The following is a 23,985-nucleotide window of genomic DNA, read 5'->3' as shown; positions in this document are numbered from 1 at the left end:
ATGGTGCAACTTCAGTGATGTGGAACTGGTTTGCTTTTTGTCCGTCAGATAGGCACCAAAGCACAAGTTTTTTTGTAGAACATGCAAGCGGGCCATCATTATTACTGTATTTTTCGGACGCTAAGGCACCTTATAATCCAGTGTGCCTTATGTATGAATTCTGGTTGTGCTTACTGACCTTGAACCGATTTTATGTGGTACACAGCGCTCAAAAATTTGCGAAAAAATGTTTTAGTACGACTTTGGTAAGCTATGAAGCCGCACCGCTTGATGGATTGTCGGAGCATTACGGCTACCGTAGTCAGGAGCCTCGCGGAGTGATACGTACTGTGCTTCAACATAATATTACCGCATTGTGTGTGTATAAGGACCCCAAAGTGGCACCTGTTAAGAGACATGCGTATGAAGCGGATTTTAAACTCAATGCTATCAAGTCATGCAGTAGAACATGGGAACAGAGCAGCTGCGAGAGAATTCAGCAACAGCTGCTTGTTTAAGTGAAAATAAATTGATGGGGTTTTTTTTGCACTAATAAAGTATTTTGTCTCACATCAATTATATAATCAGTTATATCGTTATCGCAAATGTTCAAATATATATCGTGATAAATATTTTTGGCCATATTGCCCTGCCCTATTTATTAGCATTTATTTTTTGGTATATTTATTTGTAACTGTCTTTAGGTTTATTGAAAGGTGTTATACACATCTAAGTTGTTATTATTATTGTTATTTATTTATTTATTTTTACCATTATCAAACCCTGAAAATACGCAAAGGGCATTTAAAATAATATTCATATACCCAGTATCACCTAAACCTGAAAAATCATTCAAGCTTAGGCCTCATTTACAACTAGATGCATCTGTACAGATTCATAGTAAACAAAGGAATTCAGCGAAAACAATATAGAGATTTAAAATTTTTTTTTTTTTAAAAAATGCTAAATGTACAACTATTTTTATTTTAATGTCCTCCTGGTCTCCTTTACTTTCCTGCTGTTACACATTAGTTCATATTCATATTAGTTTCTCCTTTCCCAGGTCTCAGCCTCACTGCAAGTGCACCTCCACACATGAGTGGAGCAGATACAAACAGGAGAAGGGAAATAGTTGTTGCAGAATCTGATAAAACTGTATATTACTGTTATGCACTTACAAATATTACACTTAATATAACAAGAAAGAATGAGAACGAGAGAATCACCACAATTAACTGAGTTTTCCAGTTATGTTGACTCACATAGGTCATACAGCTGATGGGATGTGACAGTTAGCTGCACACATCTTTAGTTTGGCAGGTGTAGCTCAGCGTAACAATAAAAAGGTTTTCTGATTTATTCATTTTTTTCCTTTTTGGTTTCTGAGCTGGTGTAAAAATCTTCTGAAAGTAGCTTAGTCGTGGGATTAGCTGTCACTTAAAGAAGCAACTGAAGAAACTTTTCTTTAACTCTAAACCAGCGGTCCCCAACCTTTTTTGCGCCACGGACCGGTTTATGCCCGACAATATTTTCACGGACCGGCAATGAGGTGTCGCGGATGAATACAACAAAATAAAACTAGTGCCGGTACCAAAAAAAAGAAGATTTATTCATAACACACGTGAAAAGACCCAGGAAAACCGAGTTAACGATAAAAACGATAACAAAATAACGTTGAAAACCGATAAAAACCCTGAAAACCATACATTTCACACCTGAGCCTCAACTCTCGCGGCCCAGTACCAAACGACTCACGGACCGGTACCGGTCCGAGGCCCGGGGGTTGGGGACCGCTGCTCTAAACCAGCCAAGCTATTTTAATTAAAGAAACTCTAGGAAACAATGCTAAATTAAACAAGCTGCCAAAAATGCACATTTTTCATGGATGCGTCTTTGGACTTGAATGTACTTTTGTTATTTCAGCCCAGACGATTTCTCACCAGATAACGACAGTGATTGATGTGTGAAAAACATACCACAAGCACCGATACTAACTTACAGAAGCAGTTAAGCGTTGCAGCGAGGCCTTCATGGCCACTGCTAACACTGTTTGCTTAGGAGACCTGTCCATCACCCTGTCATATGGCAGTCCTGAGGGAAGGGAGAGTCTTAACACAGTGGAAAAAATGCAATCATTTTACTGGTTAGGTTTGTGTTTTTAACAGTCTGTGCCACTTCAGTCAGCGCCACAGCAGTGTCTTTCAAATGCTGTCATCCTCATCGGGGAGAAATTGGTGTGTTTAAGTTTCTCATCTGAGGTATACCCAACAGTAAATCCTAAAAATTCTTAAGTGGACCAGCAAGACCTGCAGTCCTGTCAGAAATCCTGTGTGCTCACAACTTTTCCAGCAGCACCCTTTTCACAGCAGCACCCAGTGTTTGGGGCTCTACTCTGAGCCTTGCTGTTCACTTATCCAGAGGGAAAACATGGGCTGGACGAGCCAAACTATAGGGTCACTGAGTGCTCCCAGTTTTTGCGGTGGGTCTGCTGAATATTAGTGCATAAATTGATTTTTAATATGGATTTTATCTGTGCTGCCTTCCAAAACTAACGGCAAGGGATGAAGCAGATATTTGCCACATCCTCCTCCTCCTCCCATGTTCTAGCAGTAAATAAGGCTATTGATTCAGGCTGAGGCTGCCCGCAATGACCATTAGTTGGCCGCCTCGGTCAATGTGGTCCCTGTGCCTCGAGACTGGCAGAGTGACCCAAACCTGACCACATCACTCCGAGGATGGTAGAACACTAAATAAAAGCTGGTAGCTAGTGTGGACGTTGCAGTGAAGCAGGCGGTGGGGGTGTTGGGGTGGGGGCTGTGGCTACACGAGTAAACAACCACCCAAACAAGTGTGGGCATGGCAGCACAGCGTCGGTCACTGAGGTGGTGGGAGAAGGAAGAGGAAGGAGGAGGAGGGCGGGAGAAAGCGGTGGTCTACAGTTTCTGAAACCCCGCCTCAGCCTGCAGCTCAGCTCAGCTCTGTTTGACTAAGTGATTGAGGTAATTTAAAAGATTAATGTTCAAGCCATCGTGTACCTGATTTTCTCCTCTCTGCTGAGTTTTCCTACCTGTGTGTGAGGACGGCAGCTTTAGTGTCTTCTGGAAGCACGACACTGCAGCAGGTTTTTTTCTTTTTTTCTGGGTGGGTGGTTGGATGGGATGAAAGAAAGAATGAGGGCTCATGAAGGGGGTCAGTGCCAAGCAGGGTGTTTGATTATCAGGCATCGAAAAGGCCGACTTTCCTCTCTGTGAGCTTTCCCTTTCTCATTCATGAGGGCTGAAGGTTTCTTGGAAGCGTTTCCCTGCTGAAGTCAAACGTCTGTTCTGGTGCCTGACTGTCACTTTGATAGAGGGCCGAGGTTCTGGCTGGCATCAAAGAACAGGCTGGCCTCTGTGAGTTTGTGTGCAAACACGTGTACGAGTTTGTGAGCATTAGCCTGGCGGTTAAATTTCTGCCTGCCACAGAGTGTGAGTGTGTGTGTCAGCAATAACCTCCATGCTATTGCATAGCAGTATGTGCAGGATTGAGCCCTGCCTGATACAGAGCAGAGATGAAGGTATACCTCCATGCTGCCTCTTTATTGGCTACCCTGGACGTTTTTCTTTTTTGTCAGCTGTTACTCATAACGACATCACAAACACACCTGAAACACAATCAGAATTAGAGACTTTAAGGTAATGTGGTTTTATGAGATCCTGGCCTCTGGGCTTTCAGTGTTTACACACCCTCAACTAGCCTCGGCCCCCATACGTGTAAGTCTAAAAACCACTAGCTTTGATGTTGAAAGCCCTGCCATGAAAAAGCCTCAAGAGGAAGGACAAGAGGACGGTATCAACATGCCTGGTGCTGAGAACAAAGGACAACGTGGCTGTTAAATTTGGCTCTTAGTGTTAAAGTGGTGATAAAAGACAAGCTTGGGTTTCCGTATCAACAGGATGGTTGATAATATTTTGACATATCATGCTGGAAGCGCCGAGAGCTTCCACAGGTTCTGGTTTTGATTTGGTTTGAGGTTTTCAAAAATGGCTAATTATGAAATAAAAGTCTGCAGGCTAATTTTCAGCTGAACCAAACAGAACGATCCATCTTCTCCAGTGACTGATTTTCATGTCAGAATCTCCCAGTGAACCTAAATATTCTGTTAGATAAAATCTGGACAATAATTTGATGAATTGCTGTTGAAATTTGACCTCACAGTTGGAATCATGGTTTTTTCTTCTCTTCTGTGTTTTTTTGTTTTTATTTTTCCATGCTACCGCCATGGTGTCACTTTCCAATGTGAGCTCCAAAAGTCCAGTCCTGAACATGCTTACTTTTGTCTTTGCCTTTTTCCACTGATGTCTGATTAGGTCAACACACTAAATTAAGCAGTTTAGGCACTAAAATGACGTAGTTACAATTAAAAGAAACCCTGGTTTGATATAAAATACACATTTATGTAAAATTTGTTAAAAGTCTAGTGCCATCTATAATAAGCTTCTCCAACATTTCCTGAGTTACAGTTATACCTATTCTTGCATGCATCCTTTCATTTCCTCATCATGTCCATTTATGACAGCCCTGCATGCTAGACAATGGCCTTAGAGTAGTACATATATGACAATAAGCTCTGATCATGTGTCAGTATGTGTCAACTTGGGACTGGGACTTTGTGTTTCCCCTCCCTCTCCCTATCTTTGTAGGTTGTTATTTGCTCATCTTTTCAGTTCTTCCTGTTTTATTTTGAGGGTTATTTCCTCACGTGGCTTCCTGTGTCTGTTGATTCTACTCCTTTGTGTTATTTGCTGGTTTACAGAGTTTGGTTTCTTTTTTACCCCATGTTTACTTTTTAGGCATCCCACATTTACCTCTAGCACTTTTTTCCACTATGGAAACTTGAAATTAAATATTATAATTTTCGAACATACCATTTAGCTTCCTTAAAATGACCCTTTCTTAAACTCAGAGTATTCTTTCTCAGCTAAACTATTGATGCATACATTGATGGGTACAGTAAAAGTGTCAGTACAGTCAGCATTCCTCTCCTCACCATCCACAGGGCTGATGTAATCTGGAAGGTGAGCTGCGGCCGCTGCAGCTGCTGCCGCCGCACCACTCTGCATCAGCAGGTCACCGTAGGGGCTTCTCTGGCTGGCGCTGGCCATCAGGTAGTACTCTGCAGGGTTGGCTCCTGGAGGCGGTGGTGGGAGACTGAATAGGGCGCGGTCCTTCAAGTGTTCGTGGGTTACTGTGGCAGAGAAGAGAAACGAACGGAGAATAGATCAGCTTCTTTTTCTGGAAATAAAGATCAAAGCAAATACTCGCAACCAGCAAGAGAAATTGTTAGAATTCCCGCTCATCCCTCAGCGCAGAGGTCGTCGTAACCCTGTGAAGTGATGCTAAAGTAATTCTGACAAGTCAGAAGGGCTGAGCAAAATGGATTTCCTGTAATGAAGTGATATGTTCACAGACAGCGTTTGACATATCCCTCGACAGAATGACAAAAACAAACAGGAGAACAGCAGAGGAATCGAGTGCCCTGCTTCACAGACTCAAGATTCGTCCCTGCGTGTTCGCCCCGGGGCATGAGGCTTTCATTTTTTTTTTTTTTTTGATGAAACAAGTCTGATGTCTTTGAGGCTTGAAGGGTTTGGGGAAGAATCTCTGGGGACTAAAGGGAAGCAGAAGAAGAAGGGGAGCAGGGCAAATGGGGGAAGGGGGAGGACCACATTCCTGCACCTCTTGTGTCTCACAGACTGAAGTCATACACAGAGTGCAGGTGCTCACGGACCCTTGCAATGCTGAGGAAGCCTTAAACGCTGCATGAGCAAAAGTAATATTGACGTAAAAAGTGTTAACACCTGCATCCAGTAAAGCAACGTTTAAAAATGTCATAAACTATAAGAGTGAGCGACAGATTGCTTTTACTTTTTCCTGCCCCCTCCCTATTCCTCCAGTGGGTGTGGGTATTTGGAGGAGACAGGGGTGTGGGCTGAAAGTGGATTAATATGCACACTGGTGGAAACACGGGGGAAGCAGGGGTTGTACCCTCTCCACGCACAGACGCATAAAGCAAAACTGTGGATCCATCAGAAACTATTAGGCCATAGCTGTGGTAACAGCGCACAGGCAGCATGTTTGTGCTGCTGCAGGCATACTCCTGGTTTCTCCACGGCTGCCAGCTCACGTTACCACCGCCGCAGAGAAGCATTTTGTGTCTGGGTGTATGTGTGTGACCTCACATATGAACACAGAGGGATGAGGGGTAGCGGCTACGCTCCGCGGCCCCAGAGAAAGAAGACAGAAAGTTACGCTGGTCAAAAGTTGAAATGTTTTCCAAACTCAGCTTCGTTCTCCCCGTGCAGACTCCAGCTTCAGCACGGACAGAGGTCACATTCGAGGTTATTCTAAAAACTGAATTTAAACTAAAAAATAGAATTCACTGTTCAAAGGTATTTTAGTTAAGTGAAAAAGTAGAAAACAAAGAACTGTAATGCTGCTGTGTTCTCCTTAGTTTTAGTCTTTGTCAACAGACCAGCGTGAGAGGATTTTATTGAGTGTCTGCATGAGTGTGAATCACCTGTTTGTGTTGTTGTTGAAAGTGCTAAGAAAGCTTTCTGAAAGTGCTACATGAATAAATTTCTTCTTTGCTTATATTTTTTAATTTTGCTGCTGCAAACTCATATATTTCTTTTGACAAATAATACAGAAAATAATAATAGAGAATGCATTAATACACAAATAAACCCTAAAGCTACCACTCAAACTACTATAAGCTGAACTAAACAAATGAATCATTTATTCTGGTAACTTTTAAAGGCATCATAAAGTCCCTGCACAGAACCAGTTCAATCCAGTATTGTCAAGTAAAAACCCTACAATAAACCAGACTTCAAGGCGGTGTCAAAGGTAGAAAGTCATTTTGGAGACTGCTCCAAAGCTCAGCGAGTGATTGTCACATAGCTGCCATGTTTCCCATCTATATATCCAACAGGTATTCAGAAATATTCTGGTGAAAAGCAAACGTCTTCCAGTACAGTGCTGAGCAAACATCCATGGATGTCTACAGGCAGTTTGTTTTATTCTCTGGAGACCAACCAACACTAGAGGAATGCTGCTAACACGGCTGAGGCTTTTTTACATGTAGTCAGACGTTAGGACGTCCTTCCTTTTACCTCTCCACACATACTGTAGAAATGTCAGAGATACATATCAATGCAACTACCTGATAGTAATTACATTTGCGTTTGGCATTATGAGCACAGACTTTGTATCACACCAAAAGCAGTTTTACAAACAGTCTTTAACACATGCATTACACCTAGGTAACTGTATCTGGAGTTTACACATGCTCCACTGAGCTCCATGCTTCCACAGGCTTTATTTATGTTCTGCTGAGCTGCAGAGTGCCCTCCATTTGGTGCCATACTTCCCCGCCTGTTTATCAGTGACAGCATCTCTTCCGCATTGCTTCTCCTGAAAGGTGGGGAGGCTTTGCTTTGCCAGCAGCGTGTGCTCTGTGATTTATTGGAGCTCGGTGCAGGCCTTGGGCTCCTCTCCTCTCCAATCGGTTGTCGAGGATGGCTCTGTCACTGTGTGAACTCAATAGTTCAGGCGCGCAGAGCGTTTGTGTCTGTGCTAATTTTCCACGGTCCCCCCCTTTCCGAACACACATACAAACGAGCGGGCACCGCAAAGCATGTGCCTGATACAACCACAAATCACCAGCATGCGCACACATGCAGAAACACCAGAGCATGCTTGATGAAAGGTGTGGGTCAGGACTTATGTAGGGGAGTGTATAAGGTGTAAGACTAATTATCACTGCTGGTGAAATAATCAGCTGTGTAAACTGCAGCCGAGCAGAAACACTTGGTTTATAGTTCACAGGATACATAAATTCTAAACCCGCTCAACTCTTGTCTCACCTCCTTAAGGCCGAGTTTCCAGTTTACTCTTCAGTCTGTGGTCATTACATACAGCAAAGAAGACTGAGGCTGAGTGTTTAAATCTTGCAGATGCATGGTGGTGACTGTAATCCAACAGAAGGTAGTCTCATCTTATTTTACTTGAGCAGATTTTAGAGATAAATGTTATAAAGGTGCAAAAAAATTGTTATGAGCTTCTGATTTAAGTTGCCAGAATTATAGCTTGCACTCTAAGAGGATGAATTTACATAGAAGAGTGACTGGAGACTTTCAAACGAATCTCTTGTACTCGTAGTCCTTTTTCTGCCCTGGAGACTAAAAATTGGAGGTCCACTTTAACCAGAACCTGCACAAGGTGGCTGACGCTGCTCCCCTTGTAGCTCCCTAAGGCTGCAGATCAAAACAAAGTCAACAAGATGCAGTGCAAGATAGTGGAGGTGCAGTTCATCCATGGGATAATGAAGTTATTATTGTGGTGATATTTATTGTTGCAAAGCGTGTATCATACTGTTTATTCATTAATTTGAGAAAGTGTGTACGTGCCTCCTTTCATGTTCACACACACACTTGCATGCACACATGCTCTCATCCTTTCCCTCTCCTGCCACACATGCTGTCTAATTGTGCAGGAAACTGCAATACGGTGACTCTTATGGATTGAAACAACTATAAGTGCTTTAGATTTCTGACTCGGTGAGCAAAACCCTCATGCAAGTTTATTCTAAATGAACCATAAACTTAATTCTGAATTGCACCAGAATGCAAGATGGACAATCAGTGAAACCTGAGCCATTTTCACACACAAACTCTAAACAATGTCCAATGTGTCCTTTCTTACAAATAACATACAGCAGAAAATATCTGACTATTATAAGAACTCTGGTTAGATTGTGAAGGAGGGCACAGGATGAACACACCACTGTGAGTCTGCAGGCTGATTACTCGCACATATTCTCATCACACAGACTTTGTCCGAATCCCATTTAACTTCTTAGTCCACAGAATTACACACTTGCATCCTGACACACAGCTTCACAAGGTAATGCTGAGAAAAATGTACTCTGATAAACTTTAAAGCACAAGTTCTATTCAAATATACCAACATGGTTTAAGCTCCACCGCTCACTGACATTTTTGTGGTAGTGCATCAGGTCCACTGAGGGGGGAAAATCTTACCGTCAGCAGGGCTCAGTCCTCGGGCCGCTGAGATCATGGAGAGGGTGGGACTGCTGTGTACTGAGCGTAGGTAGTGCTCCATGTGAGGGCTGACATACGGATGTGGAGGGCTGAATGGTGACTCGCCGGTCCCGGCTGCCGCGTGGGGTGACAGGCGAATCAGAGAAATATCTGAGATGACTGGACTGCCCGTCAGTCCAGGAGGTCTGTGGAGAGGAAGTAAAAATTGGACAAATATAAATAGCGGTAGAAAGACTTAGAGGCAAAGTGGATTAAGGGAAGGCGCAAGACAGACTGCGAGAGATCAAGGGAGAGAAAAGAGAGTGCGTTCATTTGAATATTAGCATTGTTGTTATCTCCTGAATGATCTCCAGTGGTATGTTCATAGACATGTCTTAACTTTTGTGTCTTCAGTCCAAATCCATTTACACCCTTTCCCCTCCCCAGTCACACAGCTAATACATAATAATCCCCATTTGTTCACCTTCTCCCATTAAGCCCTAAAGCTACAGACAAGTTGAGACCAAGGACTTCAACTGCAAGGCTACGATGAAGTGTGTTGTATCAGTTCGGGTGGGCAAAACTGCTGGGTGTCTCAAATCAAGTATTACAAGGAGTGTGATAAGAGGACACAAGCAGATGCTTAAAGCCTTAAGTGGTTCCCTGTAGCCACATTCGGCTCGAAGTTTGTCTGAAGTTCTCTGTCAGCCTGCCGGTCAAATTGGCCTATACAGTAAATTTGTTACCTGTGGCAGGTAATTGGCAGCTGTGCTAGCAAGAACGCAGACAAGTAGGTGTTGTAATCCTGAGCTAGATAAAACTGTCTGATAGCCGCTGGCAGTACGACACAGCCCTTTGAAGGGGCACTAGTATTTATGTCGGCCAAGTTTGCTTTAGGCATGATAAGTGGCTTGTTTTTCCCTGAGTGTGTGGTACGAAAACCTGGCACAGATCCAGCCCTCAGAAACAAACTTGGGCCTAAGCAATGATTACTAAAATGCTAAATGAAAGAGGGTGGTTATATTACTAACTAGTAAATTGTCCATCAGTATGTTGCAGAAATCAAAGTGAGACCCTGTATCCACTTGCTTTCATGAACGCCCAAGAAGACATTCGAGAAGTTTCATTCTCTGTGATCACGTGGGAGCGTCGCAGCCATAGGTCATCAGTCATTCATACTACAGTCAGGACAGAAACAGGCACTGGGAGGAAGATGTGGGTAATAACTGTAAGACAGCCCTGAAGACAGCGGGGACCTCCCTTTCTTAGAAATGACCAGACTAATGACTCACTAAAACTGTCAGCGAGTTTGAGGAGGGCCTTGCACAATGAGTCTGAGCAAGAAATGATTAAAGTTTTGGCCACCATAAGGCTGCTTTTAACCTCTTAACATCCCGCAGGTCTTCAGCAACCTATCTGAGGTTAGAGTTGGGCTTTTTTTGTTGCTGTTGTTTTAGCCACATGCTAAATAAGCAAATTTTGTTGGCTATAAACTATACAATGTTATATAAGATTTTCCATTTGGGTGGTCCGATTAAGCAAGTGTATAAAAAGGAGTGGCGTGTAACTGACCCCAGATGAGTTGCCAATGACCTGTTGGATGTTAAGAGGTTCAAACTGAATGTTGAAATGTTCCCATTTGGTCATTTTGTTCCCATATTAGGCCTTACTTTACATGTTCAAGTGTGTGATTGAAGTGATTTTATGCTGGCCTTGTTCAAATCTGTCAAACATTACACACTAAATGCCTCGAGTTAGCTCTCTCGTTCACATAATCTTCTCATTTTCAGTTAAATGCATCTGTCAGCAGCACTCACTAGAACAATACAAAGTAATAAAAATAACAGAACTGCTCTCTTTACGAGTGACGCCAAGCAAAGTCTGACACTTCAGCATCTCCATGGCTGTTGTGTGAACAAATGAGTGTTTATATGTGTGGTTTTGACTTTTGGCAGCATTGACTGCAGGCTGGGTACACGACGTACGTGTGTGTGTGTGTGTTAGGAATGGTTAATCTACACAAAATGTTTTTTTTTATGGAGGTATAACCTCATTTATCAAAAGTTGATGGGATAAATCAAAGTTAATGAGGAAAAATCAAAAATCAGGCAGGATTTGATGAAAAGAGTGTGACTGCTCCCGGTTGAAACTCCTTTCTGTGGCTATGAAAGGTGGGTCAGGGACCTGGTAAGGCTGAGACGTCCCCCTCACCCCATCCTCCCTTCAGAATTTCCCTGCTCAGTCTCTCTTTCAGTGTATCTGTGCGGCCGCCAACCTGCACCCGGGCCCAGCCCTGCCCAGGCCCTCGCTCCATTTCCAGTAAGCGCCTGCAGACTGCCGGCCTTGTATGAGGGCCAACTTTCTGCCGTCCCCTACAAACAACCATAAAGAGCCCTCTGTTCTGGACGGGAGGGGAGAAGTGAGAAGAAACAGACCCTCCATACACAAAAACACGCTTTGCCCGATCTGCCTGTAAGCAGCATACAGAGAGGCTGGCACTGCCTCCTCAGATTAGTGCCTGGGTGCTTCTCTGAAGGACTACCTGGGTAAGCTGGCACTGGTGCTGGCTCAGAGTGGACTCAGAGCCCATCATAGTAACTGGGAATCCCAGCGTTTAGCTAAATAAAAAGGCAATACGATGTTTCCTGAATGGACAGAACAGTAGAAATACCTGCCTCAATGCAACACAGGACTCTGCTGAGCATGTTGCATCTGTACCTCCATCCTGGATTGAAGCTGAGTCCATAATAAAACATAGTCAACTTCATTTAGGTTTCATAAGCTACATTAAATCATAAAATCTGTAATAGAGGGCAGATATCTAAGCCAAAATCTGCAGATATCTATTTGTTTATGGATACAAATGCATTAAATTAAAAACTACATAAAGATGATAGCTGATGGTTTCAAGCCCTTGTTTTTCTCCCTTTACCTACTTACCTGCAACCAAAGAATGCAAACATGATCAGAACACGAAGAAAGTTAAAGCACAAAGCTTTTTAGTACTAAATATCTCAGCCACTGATGCTGCACAGTCATTTGTAGGTGTGTCATTATGTTTATGGACATAAGGTCAAATGAGCTGCCTTTAATTGTAACCACTGTGTGTTTTCACTGTTGTTCACTGAGTGCAAAATCAGAGTTTCAAATGTGAACTTCAACCCATCCTCTTCCACTTATCCAGTTCAAACTTGATTTGAAAATAAATGTATTTAATTCCGGTTATAATAAAAATGCCAAACTCTTTATGCTCACCTATTTTCCCACATTTTACTTTAAACCTTTATCCATCAGCAAAGTTATTTGTTTCTTGGCTGACAGCAAACCCGCGTGCTGACACACAATACTCGAGCTGCAGTAAATCACTCAAACAGCCAAAGAGCGTGTATGAGGCCATGATAATAAGGTGAAATTTACTGCCCCTGCCTGTCAGGTGGTTGCAAATAATAGTCCTGCTTGGCAGGTACCATTATTGAAGCCTTGTCGGTCCACCCTTTTTCTGACAAGATGTTACTTGAAGTCTGTGTGTTTTCCCGAGGCTCCAATCACAGAGGCTTAATAGCAAGCTCTCTGAGGAGCTCTGAGCTCTGGAGGAGCCCTGCGTCTTAATCAGGAGCTGCCACTTAAAGAGATTTCCATCATACCTGAACACTATGGGTGGCTACCCAGTGGAAATAGACTAAGAAATGGAAAACAGACCTAATACAGATGTCTTGTCATTTGTCCTGGTGATGATGATACTTGAGGAGAAAAAGAGACAGAGAGAGGGATAGGAAGCCAGTGTGAGCCGGTAGATGACATGCTTTCAAGCAGGTAATTGCTATTTGTCTCTGTGTTCTGTACTGTGTGATTACATGCTCTCTGTTGTTCCATTGTTAAAACGCTGCTGTGAGAAAAAGTGATTTGGACAAGGTACGGCTTGTTGAGCATATGAGTAAGTGCATACCACAGAGCATGTACATTACAGCTCTGGTGGTGGCAGATTTCACTACGATTAGTTGTGAGGTAAAGAAAAGTGGATAGTTTTTACTGGCCAGAACAGTTCCAGTCCAATATCATACAGAAACAATAAGTTAAGCAGTTCTGTAATAAAGGCAAACATGCTCTTTTTGCTTTGGTCTCCCTTCAATTTCAGCCTTTAAACACAAATGTGCAAAATTTATAGTTTTTATTAAGACTGTGGGGTCAGATGAATTTATCATGTCAGACTTTCACAAGCCAACAACCCAACAGGCGCTGATTGGTCAAGTGTGCGGAGGTAAAAAGTGAAAAGATTAAACTGAACAGAAATATACTTGTGCTGCCTGTTAAAGGATTTGAGGGAAACCCTGTTTAATTAAGAGGACCCAGAACTCAAAAAAAGCCATTCAACCAATCTGATAAATCTCTAACAAGAATAAATGTCTCAATCTGGACTGTCTGTAGCCACTTACAAAGTCTTTGTGCAAATAAAGATTCTAAAAATGATCAGTTTTCTTTACCACAAGATGCTGCCCATTTCTGTGTTCCCGGGGAGGTCACATAGAGTAAGCTCCCCTTCTGACTCCCTGCCCTTTTAGCTGCCCAACAAGTTAGTGTTTGCCTCTCTGGCATTTTCCCTACTGGCTCAGGGTGGGATGAATTATGATGCACCACACTCCCTTCTGTACTTCTGGGCAGCCAAGGCGATCAAGATAAATCACCACGCTGCCCCACAGGGGACGTGGTGAGATCCTGCCTGGGATGTTTTTGGGGCCCTGATCAGGATGCTGAGGATTTGGAGCTGATGTGATACTGCACTCCCTGAGAAGCATGCACTGTGCACACAAAGGAGAGGCCTTGTGGAACTATGTCAGACGATTGGATAATAAACTAAAACGAGATGGGATTTTACAGTGGGTAATTATCCATTATTCGGCTCCGCTACTGTCACATACCATTTAGTCTTTTCCGAGTGTAAGAAAATTACACTGAAACCATGCGATAAACCGTGAAAATTTCAGCCTATTGATTCGCAGTATCCCGCTCTTTTGATTGATGGCTCTCTTGTCTTTTCAGCCGCACATTCCTGGCTGCAACTCAGGGGAGCCTCCGAATTCAAACATGAGCCGTGACAATGAGTAAGTCCTGGAGCCAACAAGAAACAACACAAGATACCAACATGTCTGTCAAAACCACCGAAAACCAATCGTCGGAGTCGAAAATCCAAAGTCCACCCTACCCCGCCTCGCTTCATGTTAACCAAACCAAAACAATGAAGGGGAAAAAAACAGCAGCCCAAATGGCTCATGCGTAAACTGTATTTAATCAACACATTCCGAGCTGCGGGGCTGCGGGCCGTCAGCAGGCTGATTGCCTGGTGAGCAGCACCACATCTGTTTGTGTACAGGGGTGGTGTAGGCCACAGCTCTGCCACACAAAAACCTTGGGCATATTTCAACTTTTCAGTGCTGCAATTTGCCCCCAACTGCTTCCCAAAAAGCATAAATACAGGCTGTGGAATGAGCGGGGGATCTGTTTTTCTCATCCACGGCGTTGTCATTGAGGTTCTGGGAACGGAAGGCTGGATTTCAGATGCTAATTACTCGGTCAAACGTACTGGCACGGTGGCTGGCTCTCCTGGCTTGTGGGTTTGCACAGAAGATGCACATATGCAGCAAACAGCACACAAGTACTGTATCAAAGTCCAAGTTCTACTGTCCGCCCACCAGAAGCTCTTCCTAATGTGTTTCAGAGCCAGCTCGGATATGACACAGAGACCACAGTGTGACAGTTGCTACTTTTAAATCTTGGACCAAGCCTTTAGAAATTTGCTGAAAAATGCACATGACATTGAAAGCCTGGGTAATTCATAGAAAGTTGATTCATACTTGGCCTAGATATTGTTTTATAACAGTAGAGGACAAGGAGAGACTCAGTAAAACGATCTAACAGCGTCGCTGACCTCTCCACTGTCAGCATAATGAACAGAACAGATATGAACCCCTTTCTATGACATCCTCCAGGACTATACCAGCCTTTTGTTCTGTGGAGATTTGAGCAAAGGATCACTTGTGTGATTCCAATATAGCCAATATAGGTCACAATACCAGCTTGCACAAATATCCTAAGTGACTGTAGCAAGGAGCAGGCAGTGTAACATGTTCAGCCCTGCGATACCTACAGAATCACAGGATGGAAGAAGTACTGCAGGAACTACATGATGGCAGCTTTTATAGAAAGGCCTTCAGACCTCATTATGTTATATGCAAACAGTAATGAAGGATCCATCAAAAAGGATGTGCAACGTTGACACTCGGGAACCATCATGACCGACGAAGTTCCGCCAGCAGGTGCCCTGCGCCAACGGCTTGTTCCATTTCTCCAGGACGACACGCGGTAATTAGGTGAATTTGGTGCGGGCCGGGGCAAAGACAGCTAGATCAAGGCCTTGATGAATTAGTGGGAGCAGTCTGTCAGAGTCACATCACATTAATCACAACAAACCGGGTGCACAACCACACTCTTGCCCCCCTCCTTTCTCTCGCTTTGCTGGTGATGAATAGCTCTGCCTTTACCGTGTATCACCTGATCTGGCTGAATTTAAATGTAGCAGCACAATTCTCACAAAACCTCTATTGATCTTATTCCTGGGTTCCCTTCTAGGGTTCGAATGTTTTAGATAAGGATATGAAAGCGTGGTAATGTTAAGCAGGCCAGGGTTTTATGGTATGCTACATTCATAAGTCACAAAATAAATGAATCTTTGTTTTTAGGTCAGGTTAGAATACATGTGGTAAAACTGAGGGAAAAAAAAACTGGACTTCCACCCTGTTATAACAAACCATTCAATCAGTCAGTGCTCTTATTTTCATTTAAAGGATACAAAAAAGATGTTGCTGTGTTGCAGAAACACTTTCTTTCAATGTTTGGACCACTTTCTCGGTAGAGCTCACATTTGTGTGATGCCAGCACCAGAAAGCTTCCTAAGTCCTAAACCTTGGTCCACGAGGGCAAATACAGGATGAATTTTGAAAGCCATCTAGTAGACTGGATTAGATTCTTTAATGGGGTGATTCTCTTGACCGTGTCTGCAGTGGCAGCTGGCTTTACTTTCCAAGTGCTTGTGACGTCCCACGTGTTACGTACATACATAACACCAAGACACCTACGGTATATTTTTTATTGCCACAGCAAGAGTGCTGGATGAAGTGGTGGTGAGATAAACTGACATGTCACACCGAGACAACTTTACATTTCACCAAGTCCTCCAACTAAATCACGCTAGTCGTTTGTTTTGACTGGTAGTTGCTTTTACGCTGCTAGAAATGTGAGTTTTCCATGTTGAACTCCATCCACAGGTGATGACTTACTGAGCTAATTTAGTTGCACCGTGTAAAGAGTTATTACAGCTTGATGATTCATGTGATCTAAGATGTGTTCAAAGTGTCATAGTTTTATAGCGAGCCTCGTTATAAGCAAGCGGTTTTGTTTGTTTCTTTTTGTTCTCTGCTTATTTTCAGCCCTCCTTAATGGTATGTATGTCTTGTATTTTTTCAAAGAATATAAAAAGAATACAAGTCCTTTTAATTTGGGTTTGTTGCACAGCACGGTTCCCAAACTTTATGACAAGCCCAGGGACATAAGCTATAACTGTGAACCATTAAGAACCAGAAAAATGTTATGACTTTACCCCATTTTACCTGTTTAACTGATATTCACTTACTGAGAGTCCGCTACTAATGCCACACAGAATGTGTTGGATATTTCTCCCAACCCCCATAGTTGGCTGGAAATAAAGTGTTTCAGAACACATCAATAGATACCTACCCGTGCATTGAATGGAGTGGGTGTGGCTCATAATGGTACCGCCCCTCGTGGTGCCGCATGTCAATCGGGATAGGTGTGTGAAAAGTGGGGAAAAGGTGGTGTGCCCCTGTAAACACAAAAGACAGAGAAGAGTTAGAGAACAGCATTTCTTAATGCTCGCCAAAAAGCTGGAATACAGTTACTGATTAGTGGCCGCTCCATTTTACAGTTCCCATAATGCAGCAGTAATTAAAACCGACCCGTATGTGCCTGAAGAACCTTCATTAACTGCTCCCTCTCCGCCCAATAAGACCAAAGCAAGTTTTACACAACAATGAATGCTGCTTTATGTGTCAGACAAAAAATGCACGAATCTGCCATTTCCTGCCATAAATGCTCTGATGGCTCAAGGGAAGTCTCATTAGAACAGCCGTTTTTCATTAATTACTGTCATTAGAGCAGCAGATCATAGGAAACCTTACCGTCATGATTTAAGGAGGAGGAGAGCTCTAATCACACATAAAGGCAGGCTAATTCTCTCCACTTTAAAATGTTTACATCTCAGATCTTTGATGGAGAAAAATATCTCAGCGGGAATCTGACTGGCAAATCCAGTTGTTTGTTCACTATAAGAGGAAAAAGACAAAGAGTTGTGTAGCTCCACTAGGCTGATCTCAGGAAAAAAAAAGGGATTTCTGTCCTCACAAGTATGAGTAAGCCCAAGACCAAAAGGGTTAAAGGTCAAAGCAGATCATTATCTCAGCCTAAGAAAAACACTGGCATCAAGTGTCAGGGGGAAACTGGTGTAGCACCAATGGGACGCAAAGACATATGCACACATCTTCAGCCCAAATTTAACCAGTGCAAGAATGTCCTCCTCACTTTGTTTCACTTCTTAAACTTACAAAACTTTTTTATTTCTGTCATCGGACAGAAGTTCTGCAGTTTCACCTGTTAATGAAAAATGTTTTTTTAAACTTGCTGTGACAGCAGCTGGGAATAATTAGTATTTATGGGTTTTGTTTTTTTGCGAAAAAGAGCAACAGTTGTGTGTATATTGTATAAATATAATATCATTTCATTCAGTGTTTGCATTGTTAACAACACCTTTCTCTATGAGATGTGCCTCAAGTGTGCTAATTCACTTTAGCCAGCACTGTGAAAACAAGGTGTGTAACAGGACTCTGTGCCTGCAGGCTATGGCTAAATACTGGATGTTGTCTTTAGGTGACGGCAGTTACAAAGACAGACATTAACCCTAATAGAGCCTTTTGTTAGTGTGACTGAGGCAATCATTGTGATGTTGCACCATCTTGTTCTTGGTTAATTTGGATTGGCTCACACATGACCGGTGGAGGACAGGTTCCCTGAAGGCAGCTCTGAACTGTATAACATTTGACAGGAGTGGAATTTTTTTAAGACCACGCATTAACGCTCAGCGATTATTTTACCCTTTGAAAACAGACTTTAGACAGGCCCGGTTTTACTGAGGCATTGCCCTAATGACGCTGTCGAAATCATGAGATTAAGATAAGAATTGTACAAAACAATTTAAATAGATTTTGAACTGCAGTGCAGCACACCCATATCTCTAATTTTACGGCTCAGAAATTATTTAAAAAATGCTCATTTTTTGGTGAATTCAATTCTTGGGTTTTATTTGGCTCTTACTTTGCACCAATTAGCATGTATATGTATCTATGTAATGCTCCCATACGGTCTATGGATATGGCTTAATATCCAGGCTAGCTAGCAGTTGATAACACAGAACTCATCTCATCTATAGTTAGTCCGGCTCAGAGAAACCAACACGGTGGCAGTCAGAAAAGCTAACGAGACTTTACCCTCTGGTTCTGACTGACATTTTAATGTCCTGATGTCTATGCCATTGTAATAATGTAGTCAAAATAAAGCAGCCACACATATATAAATGTTCTACACAGTGCTACAAGGTTTTCATTTGTAAGAAATGTGCAAATTTTAAAAAAAGAAGACATTATTAGTTCAGAGAGCAGTGGAAAAAACCCCTGTAGATTTTATTAATCGCTGAATGTGCCCGGTACAGTGAGACATGATCTAGAAGACAAACTGAGTTGTAAAAATCTGTCTGGTGCCTCTTCTCCTCCTTGAACTGTAAAGGCCAAGGGCTTGTTGTTTCTATTGAGACTTATGCTGCTGGTTCTCAACCACTGACCTGCCCTCATTTTATTTATTTATTTATTTTTGAGCGAGACTGTCAGCCAAATCCAAGTCAGCTTCTGGTTACTAAGCCAAAACAGGCACCCAGTAAATGAGCGAGAGAAACTTAGAGCTGGGGAAAAGAAGTTTGAGCTTTGTTTCACAAGTGGAGTCAGAAGTTGGTGCTTTGTGTGAGGGGTGCCCCCTGCTTGTGCTTCCTGGCACATCTCTGGTGAAGAGGATGATGAAGCTTACTTTTTCTTTACTTATTATATTTGCGCTGTTCTGCAAAGCTAATGTACAGTGATTAAGTCTTTTTTGGATAATGTATCACATTCTACAGGAAGAAGTCTTGGTGTTTCTTCTGTAACGACTAATGCCCAAGACATTAGAGAAAATACATGCACAAACACTAAAAGAACCAGCACCAAGCAGAAGCTCCAGAGGCTGCACGGAGCCTCTCCCCACCCCCTCCCAGGATGGTGCTGCTGGATGTGAGGGTTATAAGGGCTGAGCAGGACCTTCCATCACCCAGACAGCTGCATTGTTTGCTGGGCTGCAGGGACAACTACCGACAGGTACACGGCTGGGACGATTCACACGCCTCAGCTTCTTGATTTACCGTCCGTCTGTCCCCTTTGGGCGTGCTGGCATGTGGGGTTACTCCACCCTGGGCTTCATATAGCCAAAACTGTGTGGACGGCATTAGCACAGTGTCCCAAAAGCAATCAATGTGCCAGAGAGATGGAGGATAAAATAATCACAGTGACAACTTTAGATTTACTTACACAGCAAGATTGTACCATGGATTTACTGCTTAAAATGTGATTTATCCACATTTATTTATTCAGATAGAAGCCTTTGTGTATTTTAACTGCATTGTGGTTTCTGAGTGTTTGCACAAACACACATTTAGTGGATCTCTGACATCACAAGTGTTTTGCTTCTGCTGTGTCATTGCAAACAGTTTAGAACTCAGCATCTAACATTATATCTAAAAGTACATACCATGGAATAGCCGTAGGATAGTTAGTCAACTATTTTTATTATATCATTCATTTTCCAAGTCATAGTTAGGACTCAATATGCAGTTAAGTGTGTCGTGCACAGAGCACTGAGGGACTTTTGTTTTGGCACAGTCTTATGCAACACAGTCCCACTGGAGTGGACATGTGAAATATCAAGTTGTGTTCTTGCGCGTGAATTTCCCCTTTTTATTTTTACTCACCTGAATATGATCTTTTATCAGATCGGTCTGATATCTACTTATTCACTGTTTAACAGTTTTCCACTGTTAAGAATATAACAGTAACAAGAGCGACCACACACAATAGATGATTTCTTAATAGAATTGTATGATTAAGTTAAAAAAAAGAGCATATGTGTTAAAATGCAATCGTTGCCAGTTTAGAGTTGTTTGCCAGGATTTACATGTCCCACTGAACCCCTCACAAACAAACACTAAACAAACTTCCTATTGAAATACATAAGTTACAAACTATCGTGAACAAACATCCATTTCATGCCGTGAGACCGGGCTGTCTTATCTCATGAATCAAACCAGGCCACAGGGACTTTTGACCTGGACTCGTTTTCAGTCTTCACATCTGCTCTGAACTCTGGTAACATGTTTGTTTTAAAACTGAACAAATCTTTGCTCCCTCATGACCCCCATAAGAAGGCTCCAGACATGCTAAACATCCTGCCAAGCAGCAGGAAGAGCCCAACATCCACCCCTTCTTTTTAGTTTGCATCTTGAATCCTTGGTTTGATCTCTCACTAAAGACAATGGCAGGTGTTCGATGTCAACAAAGGCTACTTCGAGTCTCATGACTCAGGGAAGGAAGAAGGAAAAGCACTTTTGCATTATGAAGTCCCAGATCAGGACCACGCTGAAGTGGAGAGCGGATTGGGTTCATATCTTTGAGGAAGTACTCAATGATAATAATAATAATAATACCCTGAAAGGCCAGAGCAGGCCAGGAATAATTTTCAGGAAAAAGGCTTCTGTTGTGCTTTGATAGAAAGAGGCGGGGAGAAAGACAGAGGGGGGGGTAAAGCAGAGAGAAAGAAGGAAGTGAAAAGCAGAGGAGTAGGAGAGGTGGGGGTGCGCGATTCAGACAGGAAATTCCACTAGAAAAAGTTGGCCCTCATCCTAACTACACAGCACCGTGCCAACGGCTATACACAAACGCTCATGTGCTTGCATACACACTCACACTCACAATTACACAGACAGACACTGATTTGTTCTGCAGTTCGGTCTCCGTAAGCAGACGTCCAGAAAGTGACTGAGACAAACGTGCCGCTCGGAGCTTCAACAGAACTGCCTTTTTCAAACACACACACTGCAGCAAGTGCTATGCTCAAGGTTAATAAAAAAGTGTGTGTTTAGCCTAATCCGGGAATCCTGCAGTACACACACAACATGAAACCTGCAGGTTTAATTTGCAAGACTTCGCTTCCTCTAGGGCAGTACATGGGCGAGTGATGGCGACAGAGGGATTAGAGGCTTACAGGAGAGCACGAAAACCACTGCCATGTTTGAAAGGAAGTCTTAACAGGGTGGCTCTTTACTTTTAACAGCCCTCAGGGAAGGTAAAATGATACCTTTTTTATTGATAGGGGGATTCTGGGCAGAAGGTAAGTGGATTAGGCCAGTGGTCTTCGTAATGACACAAGATGGTTTGAGCGGAAATTCATTAGGCCCTGTGAACTCCTGCTAAGTCTGTAGATGTTATGATGTACACACCAAAACGCTCGCAGCCTGGAAGCACTGACACAATTGTTTTCCAGAGGTTTTAAATCATCAGTGTAACTCTGTTATGGAACATCAGGATATTGGATATTTCAAACATAATAATGTCCAGTACAGGTTAGATTTGGTGCTGGATCCTAATACTTCTGTACTGTAGACTAAAGTTTTTTTTGGTTGGACAATTTAGTCAGTTTTGCTTCTTGGGATCAGATAATATGCAACATTTAAAAACTTGTGCTCATAGTAAGTAATTATTGTAATTCTTAAAGCTGGTTAGAAAAAAAAGAGTAGTGATGTAATAATAGGTTGGTCAAATTACATTATCAGCTTTTAGCTCTGTTTGGGTCTCCAAGTCCTAAAAATATAGCAAGGCTTTTATAGTAGGTTCCTGTTTGTTGAATTGAAACTGAACAGAAACAGGGGAACTGCAGTACTGACCAGCACGGCTAGAACTGCTCTACATATGAATCATGCGCATCCATCAGAAATCTCTCAGGTTTACCAAATTTATTTGTACAGACTGTTGTATGGATGCTGAAGGATGCTTTGGTAGACTTGAAAAAAAGTGTTGAGCTGGGTCCTAAACTTTGCTGATCAGGAGAGTGACACAAGAAAAAGCTGAGCATAAAGGTGACGCTCAGCAAAGAGCTGTTACAAACGGAGCCAACTGAGTTGGTGCAGCATCTGACCAGGATGATTCCTAGATGCCTCCCAGGAATTTCAGTGGAACTGGGAGGAGGCCTGGAGCATACTGGGTGATTATGTCTCTCAGCTGCCTTGGTGTCCATCCCACCAGAAGAGGAACTGGAGGAAGTGGCCGAGGAGAGAGACGTGTAGGTATCTGTGCTGATACTGCTGCCCCCGTGACCCAAACCAAGATAAACGAATGGACAGTTGGATAATTGTTTATATTAAAATTTCTGTAAATAGGCTGACATCTATTGATATTCTTTTTTTTTATGATGTACTGTGTGCATGTGAGTGAGTGATTAAAATCTTAACAAGTCTGTTGCTGATCCTGTGTTTATGTCTCATTGCCATGACACCCCCACCCCCACATATGCTGAATCTACTCGCCCAGACCTCTGCTGCCTCCGATCCTGTCCCGGCGTGTTTACAGATCCCTCTCAGGCCCAGCTGGCTCCTCTCTGCTGTGATTAGTCTCTGTCAGTTCAGCACGTCTGCTTCGGCCAATCACTCCTCAGTCTTAGCTTTAACCCCACGAACCCACCACCAGTATGATCCATCACCTGGGCTACAAGGTGCTGCACCGCCTCCCCTAATTGTTCTAAAGACTGAGCTCTACCAAGACCTTATCTCACCTGGGTTGCCATTAGCTACTGAGCTAATATCTCGCTTTGGTGTAAAAGAGGTGCTGAGGGAAACAGGAGCAATTTTGTAAGTTTTACCTCCAGACTTTTTCCAAATTTCCATTTTTAGCTCTTTTTCTAAAGAACACTGGCTACATTTTTGGCTCTCCACCCACTGAGACTTATAATGGACTAAAAACACAAATATGACATGCACCACTAAGCCTGAATCGTGAGATTTAGCAGGATTTGGTGTATCCTGTGCTAACATTCAGGTAGCCTACAGCAGGCCTCTCTCTGAAGACTGATGGGGTGTCGGGATAATCAGCTTCCTGTACAGACTTCTGATTTATTGCCCAGCCACTTTAGAGCACAGGTGTGAGGCAGATCAGGTAATTAACACACTGGGTTTGTCACCGTTGTGGAGGTCAGGAGGATGTAAGGAAAAACCGGAAGGCCCCCTGTAATTGTGTTTAACATCCAGTGGAGTGAGACTTGACATAATGGGGTGTCGCAACCACATTTTCTGCGTTTTCTACTTATCAAAAACTGAGTTTATGCACGACCTCTGTCCGGTCCAAACAGTGTTAGCGAGCACCAATCAAGTCAAGTAACCTCAAACGGCAAGAGCTGGCAGGAAAGCTTTGTCTGTCTCCCATGAGCCCTTTAACCTCTCATACACAGCTGATGAAGAGGCTGCCAGTTCACACAAAGAGCGTCCTCAGCGGTCCTATGACAGCATCCTTTACCCAAAAGCAGCCACCCCGACCCCCCTGAATTACAAACTGGGCTTTTTTCTTTAAAGGAAAGAAGGGGAAAGACAGAGGAAGTGCCCAAAATGGCATACAATGTGTGGGAGAAGGAGGCAGCGGACATCAATCTAAAGCTGTCCCAGCTGGGGTTCACCCCG

At 43.0% G+C, this 23,985-nt stretch overlaps 1 protein-coding gene across 1 annotated transcript in view; it reads right to left on the bottom strand.

The window, feature by feature from the left end:
- gli2a (GLI family zinc finger 2a) overlaps nt 1-23,985 on the bottom strand; it is an 83,073-nt gene that overhangs the window by 19,534 nt on the left and 39,554 nt on the right. Inside the window, exons 3-5 of the mRNA XM_031732991.2 lie at nt 16,851-16,956; nt 9,063-9,268; nt 5,009-5,206 (exon numbers count right to left, since the gene is read on the bottom strand). Of these exons, the coding sequence (XP_031588851.2) occupies nt 5,009-5,206; nt 9,063-9,268; nt 16,851-16,956 (510 nt within the window). The remainder of the gene's footprint in view (nt 1-5,008; nt 5,207-9,062; nt 9,269-16,850; nt 16,957-23,985) is intronic.

Source organism: Oreochromis aureus, linkage group 16 (genome assembly GCF_013358895.1).
Source record: "Oreochromis aureus strain Israel breed Guangdong linkage group 16, ZZ_aureus, whole genome shotgun sequence".
NCBI classification, from domain to species: domain Eukaryota; kingdom Metazoa; phylum Chordata; class Actinopteri; order Cichliformes; family Cichlidae; genus Oreochromis; species Oreochromis aureus.
The sequence above is the reverse complement of the archived record's forward strand: the minus strand, read 5'-3'. Positions and strand labels throughout refer to the sequence as shown.